Source organism: Oncorhynchus tshawytscha, linkage group LG28, assembly GCF_018296145.1.
Source record: "Oncorhynchus tshawytscha isolate Ot180627B linkage group LG28, Otsh_v2.0, whole genome shotgun sequence".
In the NCBI taxonomy this organism is placed as follows: domain Eukaryota; kingdom Metazoa; phylum Chordata; class Actinopteri; order Salmoniformes; family Salmonidae; genus Oncorhynchus; species Oncorhynchus tshawytscha.
In genome coordinates this window covers 7,368,330-7,375,591 of record NC_056456.1, presented here as the reverse complement: position 1 = coordinate 7,375,591, position 7,262 = coordinate 7,368,330, and the positions used below count along the sequence as shown (strand labels likewise).

Here is a 7,262-nt window from a genome sequence, read left to right as displayed (position 1 = left end):
CTTAATCAGACTTATGTGGCTATTGCTTGGGTTCACTGTCTACACTAATTTTATTCACATTCGATACAACTCAATAACTGCCCCTGAGGGGATAAGTACAAAAGTTGTATTGAATTGAAATAAAGATATGTATAAGTGAGGTAGGGCCCGTGAAGATGTTCTTAATGAACTTAGCAGGCTGTAGCAAGCAAAATAAACAATAGCCTACTGCGGTTTATTTCTTGAAATATAAAAAGCTCAACTCTTGGGGATATGATACAATACAAAGCCGAACTGATCATTAAATTAATGTGCTTGAAATAAATAAAAAATCTTCGCAGGAGGTAAAAAATAACATTGCATGAATAGGATATAATGCGCTCACTCAGATTATTCCTCATAAGTGGTTGGTTGTTGAATCTTTTTAATGAAGTCCATAGAATTTAGATGGACAACACACCAAAAAATATGCAGACCAATAAATGTCTTGACAGAATATTTTTGATGTGCAATACCATTGTTGCCAGAATCCCATCACTAATCAGTTTGTCTCCTCCCTTCCACTTTTCTCTCCTCTCTTCCATTCCCCTCTCCTGCTCCCCTGAAGTATCCCCTGGAATCTGCTCCAGTAAGGACATCCGGAACAACGTGACCAACCTGCGCTCCCTGGAGAACTGCACAGTGATCGAGGGCCACCTGAAAATCATCCTCATGTTCAAGACCAAGCCCGAGGACTTCAGGGGCCTAAGTTACCCCAAACTGACCGTGGTCACAGACTTCCTCCTCCTGTTCAGGGTCTACGGCATGGAGAGCCTCAAAGACCTCTTCCCTAATCTCACTGTGATCCGAGGTAACAACCTGTTCTTCAACTATGCTCTGGTCTTCTTTGAAATGCTGCAGCTCAGGGATATCGGCCTCCATAGCCTGATGAATATCACTAGAGGAGCGGTGAGAATCGAGAAGAACCCAGACCTCTGCTACCTCTCCACCCTGGACTGGTCCAAGATCCTGGACACGGTGGAGGACAACTACATCGTAGCCAATAAGAATGACCGGGAGTGCGGGGACGTGTGTCCTGGGGCGGCCAAGGGGAAGACCACCTGTCAGCAGACCACCATCAACGGCCTCTTCAACGAACGCTGCTGGACGCACAAGCATTGCCAGAGAAGTAAGTCACTGGATTCTTATTTAGTTAATCCTTTATTTAATCAGGACGTCCCAATGATGTCAGAAGACCTCTTTTACAAGGGAGACCTGACTGTCTTTGGTTCTTAGTCATTTCTTTGTACAATGGAAGGAGTGTTTGTATTTAAATGCATGTAAAATTGCACACTAGGATCGATGTTTCCTTGTCTGCGGTTATTCCATGTTTTGGATACTCACTCTGTTTTTTCCTGCCATAACCTCAATTTGGGAGAAGACCCACTGCCGTGCACAGGTCTTGTACTTGTTTTAATGTGTCTGATTATTTATGTTTTAGTGTTTTACTATTTATAAGTGAAAGTAGATCAGGGATCTTATCTGATTGAGGTGAATCTGGAAGGGGAGAGGGAGGGCAGAGGAAAAAGAGGGGGAGCAATCAAGAGTGGTGGAAGTGTGAAAGAGAAATTGAGAGTGGGGAAAGTGTGTGTGAGAGAGAAGGAGCTCTCAGGTTGCAGTGATGTCACTTAACATTCAAAGACCTGGTCTCCAGGGGAGTCAGATGAAGGAGAAGAGTTGTTAGAAAGCGAGAGTGGAGTGTGTGTGTGTGCGTCAGACGGAGTGTTGTAGTCTTGCCAAGACACTTACTCACTCACTTGTGTCCTTTAGTGTAGAAAGTCCAGCTGCAGAGCCAAGAAGTCATATGCTAACTATTAGGGGTGTAACGGTACAGTTCGGTATAGGGGCCTCGGTTCGGTCCACACTGTGAACCCGAATGAATACATAAAAAACCACTAAGCCTATTGGCAATGCCTACGCTGTGTTGTAGGCCTATGCCTCTTGAGTAAATATGAGCTGAAAAAACATTTTGAGGCTATTCCGTTAAAACAACTAGAGCCTATGCGCCCGTTGTACTTCAAATTCAAATCTTAATTGGCACATTTCAAACTGTCCTTTTGTGAGGCGCAGCCAGGAACTAGTTCTGTGCGATGATGAGGGGTGGGGTCGATTAACCAGAATTGGAGGATCCTCCATCGTTTAAATCTACAGTTTGGAGACATTTTGGCTTCGAAGTAGATTACAACTGCGATGGACAGAGAGTAGTGGATAAAATGTTAACAGTATGTCGCTCAATAGCCTTTGCAGCTGCCAACACCTCAAATATGTTGACACATTTAAGCCGACAATCACCCCAGTATACCGGAACAAGACAGAAACGCAAAGAAACAACAACACAACACCCTCCCCCCTCTGCATTCAAGCAGCACTTGGCAGCTGATTCTTACATGGCCAAAGAAATTAAAGGAGCGATAGGTAGGCTGTTTATATTTTTACAGTCTTTGGTTTATAGCCGAGGATATGCGCCCGTTTTCGGTGATTGAGAATAGAGGGTTTCAGCACCTCGTGAAAGTGCTTGAGCCACATTACGAACTTCCCTCTTGCAACCGTTTCAGCAAACAGGTAGTACCCACTCTATATAAGCAGGCCAAAGCCGAAGTTTTCAATGAATTGGCCAATGCACTCTGTGTTGAGCTTATTTAACAGTGACAGCCCATCACATTACCCCAGAGTGGGAGATGTACTGTGCTACAGACACGCCCCCTTTATGAAAGTCACACGTGCACATCTGGCACTGAAGGAGTCACGGTCATGGTGCGTTTAAATAATATAGAAGTGGGAATTTACCACATATGGCTGGGAAACATCTACTGGAGCAGCTCTCCAACTGGTAATTACGAATGAGAAACTCCTCTGGAGCACCCGCTTCACCCACATGGTGACCTTTGATGTCACCTACTAAGGAAATGGCCTCTTAAACAGCATTTTCAGCAGTTAAATGCAAGAACAAAACAATTTTTATAAAAATAAATCTATTTCTGTTTTGTTTTTTTACTATAACTTATTACAATCATGATAGCTGTACTTAATTTATGATTGACGCAGCTTGTTGGCCAGCGTTTCTCAACGAGTACAAATCACATGAATGCATCCAACTGGTATTTACGACTTCACAACTGGTAAATTCCCACCTCACATGGTTACAAATGCAGCATCAGACTGGAAACTTGAGAGGCCCAACCTAAAAATCCTGTCACAACAGACAATGCTAGGAACACTGTGAATGCTGAACATTGTGAATAGCATTTCATTTTACTGCTGTACTGAACCCGAACCATGACCCCAAAACTGCTATACGTACCGAACCGTGTGTTTGGTGAACCGTTACTAACTATGGCTGAGTAAAGTAGGCTGAGTTCAGGTTCTATGTCAACTTTTACCATGCTCCTGAGCCCTGGGTTTGATGCAATGCAGCCGAACATACGCACTGTCTGTGTGATTGTTCTGCTAGACCTGAGTGTTGTCTCAGCCCCGTCACACATGACATGTAGAGAGACGCGGGCGCCTCTCTACACACACACACACACACACACACACACACACACACACACACACACACACAGGTGATGTCACTACTTCTCTAGCCCTATTCCCTCTAGTCCCTCACTCTATTCCCTCTACATTTCATTGGGCCCCCTATGGGGCTCTGGTCAAAAGTAGTGCACTATATAGGGAATAGAATGCCATTAGGGGCACACCCTGCCTGCTGCTGAGGCCCGTTCTCCTTCTGAAGTGGGCTTGTTGTGAAACCTCCTGGTTTCACAACAAGCCCACCCATTCCACATTCACACTGTTCAATCAGCTTTCAGTCTGAGCTTGGAGAAGAATGTAACATATGGGTATTACTGAACCACCTCTCTCTGCTCTGCCTGCCTGGACTGCAGCATTACGTAACACACTGTAGAACAAACACACACACATATTCAGTACTAGACAGAAGTTTGGACACACCTACTCATTCAAGGGTTTTTCATTATTTTTACTATTTTCTACATTGTAGAATAGTGTTAAACAAATCAAAATATATTTTAGATTTGAGATTCTTCAAAGTAGCCACCCTTTGCCTTGATGACAGCTTTGCACACTCTTGGCATTCTCTCAACCAGCTTCACCTGGAATGCTTTTCCAACAGTCTTGAAGGAGTTCCCACATGCTGAGCACTTGTTGGCTGCTTTTTTTTGACTATAATTTGCAAGTAAATTCATTAAAAATCCTACAATGTGATTTTCAGGATTTTTTTTCTCTCATTTTGTCTGTCATAGTTGAAGTTGCACAATTGCACAATTTGCAGAATTGCAGAACTTGCACAATTGGTGGCTGACTAAATACTTTTTTGCCTCACTGTTTGCCATCTGCCATCTGCCCGGTACAGTTGGAACCAGGATTCATCTGTGAAGAGCACACTTCTCCAGCATATCAGTGGCCATTGAAGGTGAGCAATTTGCCCCCTGAAGTTGGTTACAACGTCGAACTGCAGTCAGGTCAAGACTCTGGTGAGGACGACTAGCAAGCAGATGAGCTTCCCTGAGACAGTTTCTGACAGTTAGTGCAGAAATTCTTTGGTTGTGCAAACCCAGTTTCATCAGTTGTTTGGTAGGCTGGTCTCAGATGATCCCGCAGGTGAAGAAACCGGATGTGGAGGTCCTCGGCTGGCGTGTTTACACATGGTTTGCGGTTGTGTGGCCGGTTGTGCATACTGCCAAAATCTCTCATTGTCTTACGGTAAAGAAATGAAAATTAAATTATCTGGGAACAGATCTGGACATTCCTGCCGTCAGCATGCTATTTGGACGATCCCTCAAAACTTGAGACATCTGTGGTGTTGGTTAACAAAACTGCACATTTTAGTGGCCTTTTATTGTCTTCAGCACAAGGTGCACCTGTGTAATGATCATGCTGTTTAATTAGCTTCTTGATATGCCACACATGTCAGATGGATGGATTAAAGGAGAAGGAGAAATGTTCAGGGATGTCAACAAATTTGTGCACATCATTTGAGCGAAATAAGATTTTTGTTTATATGGAACATTTCGAGGATCTTTTATTTCAACTCATGAAAAGTGGGACCAACACTATACATGTTGCGTTTATATTTTTGTTCAGTATATTTAGGAAAAGTCCAGGACTGATGGGGCATGACATTAAAAATTGCAGAGTAATAATAAAACAATTAGTCATGAGCAGTCCAAATGTTCCAAATGACCGCCTTAGCGCTTCTAGTGTTAACTATGTGGTGACTGTTCCATGGGGTTTCTTTCAGAATGTCTTTGTTCTGGTGTAATAATCTCATTGCGGTAGTGACTACTGAGCCATGCTGTGCTGTGCTGTGGTGTTGCGTGACAGTCTGTCTTTCATAGGGGATTGAGCACCACAGCTTCTGTACAGCAGCTGGCCTTTAATGTACTTTAGTCAAATGGCATCCTATTTTGACCAGAGCCAAAAGTAGTGCACTAAATTGGGAAAAGGGATACAGCCCAACAATGAGACTCCAGCTAAATGAGTGTGAGCTGAATGAGCCAGAGGTTCCCAGGAGACTGGTATTTGACACGCATTATAAAATTATCTTCATTATCTTCCCCTCAGAGAAGATTACACACACACACACACACACACACCACACACACCACACACACACAGCTGTGAGGGAGGGAGGAAAAGATAGTGGGTGAGAGGGAGAGAAGGGGACCAAGAAAGAGAGGGAGAAGAACATATATGGAGAGAGTAGCAGTAGCAGCTTGTGTTCCAGTGTTATGATTGGTGTGCCAGTGTTATGGTAGGTGTGCCAGTGTTACGGTTGGAGTTCCAGTGTTACGGTTGGAGTTCCAGTGTTACGGTTGGAGTTCCAGTGTTACGGTTGGAGTTCCAGTGTTACGGTTGGAGTTCCAGTGTTACGGTTGGAGTTCCAGTGTTACGGTTGGAGTTCCAGTGTTACGATTGGAGTTCCAGTGTTACGGTTGGTGTTCCAGTGTTACGGTTGGTGTTCCAGTGTTACGGTTGGTGTTCCAGTGTTACGATTGGTGTTCCAGTGTTACGGTTGGTGTTACAGTAGGTGTGCCAGTGCTACGGTTGGTGTTCAAGTGTTACGGTTGGAGTTCCAGTGTTATAAATGTGGTCCATATTTGATTAACTCGAACAGCAGGGTGCTTTACAGAATGACTTCTCTCTCTCGCTCGCACGGACCCTAAGAACTGTTGCAATGTTGGCTGGGTGTTATGTTACAGTCTTCATGTGCTGGTGCGTCCAGAAAGAGTCAGGTGAGGTGAATGGTGGTCATAAATATAGGCCTACGGAAGATCCAAATTTACCCTAATGTACGTCGCATACACTTGCCTCCACCAATCAGAGGCCTGTGGGATGGTCTGGGACACAAAGAATTTCCCAACTGCTAACACACACACACAGTCTAAATCACCAAGCATGTGTTTGACTGTTTTTTCTAGCTTCTAGATAATAGCAGAGTAGCATGGTGGTGTAAGGGTGGATGTGTACCCCCCCAGTGGTAGGCTGTGTGTGAGTGCACTTATGTATCTCTGTGTGCATGTGTATGTTTTTGTCTATATGTCTATGTCCACATGTGTGTGTTTGTTGTGTGTGACACCTCTCTCCCCTGTGGCCGGCGGTGGTCTCCACACATCCCAGTCAAGTCTGTCTGGCACCAAGTCCATCTCCTCCTGGAACAATAGCAGTCCAAGTTCATGGAGTGTTCTATGCACGATTGTTTCCTGTCTTTGTGAGGCCAGTTCCTGTCCAAGGTTATGGATGGCCCCATGGGGCCGAGCGAGGGCCATCTCTCTCTCTCCGCATTGATGTTGCCGTGCTGACAGACTCTTTTACAACCAAAACACTGCCGCCATGTGACCTTGTGTCTTGTTCCTTGAAAAGCAATGTATCTTCCTTTTGAAAAAACTGATTTGGAGGGAATCAAGGGATTGTTAGCCTAATTATTGGGTTCTTACCTATAGTAGCTCCTTGGTCTCTTCTTTCTTTGAGTTGATTCTGAGAGGTGAGCCAATTTCAACAGCTCTGCCAGGCAAGAGGGAATGTGTGTGTGTTCATTAACCTGCTTGCCGTAGTGTTGCCGACTCATCCTCCTAAAACAGGATATGTGTTTGAAAGCCAAGCCAGCCCTGTCCAAGTCAAATCAAACTTTATTTGTCACATGTGCCGAATACAACAAGTGTGGACTTTACCGTAAAATGCTTACTTACAAGCCCTTAACCAACAGTGCAGTTCAAGAAGAAGAA

General features: G+C 44.3%; 1 protein-coding gene across 1 annotated transcript in view; it reads left to right on the top strand.

Annotated features, from left to right (window-relative positions):
- Positions 1–882: 882 nt before the first annotated feature.
- Positions 883–7,262, top strand: part of LOC112226585 (insulin receptor) — a 67,624-nt gene continuing 61,244 nt past the window's right edge. The window contains exon 1 of the mRNA XM_024391007.2: positions 883–1,147. Coding sequence (XP_024246775.2) covers positions 1,028–1,147 — 120 coding nt within the window. The 5' untranslated portion in view covers positions 883–1,027. The remainder of the gene's footprint in view (positions 1,148–7,262) is intronic.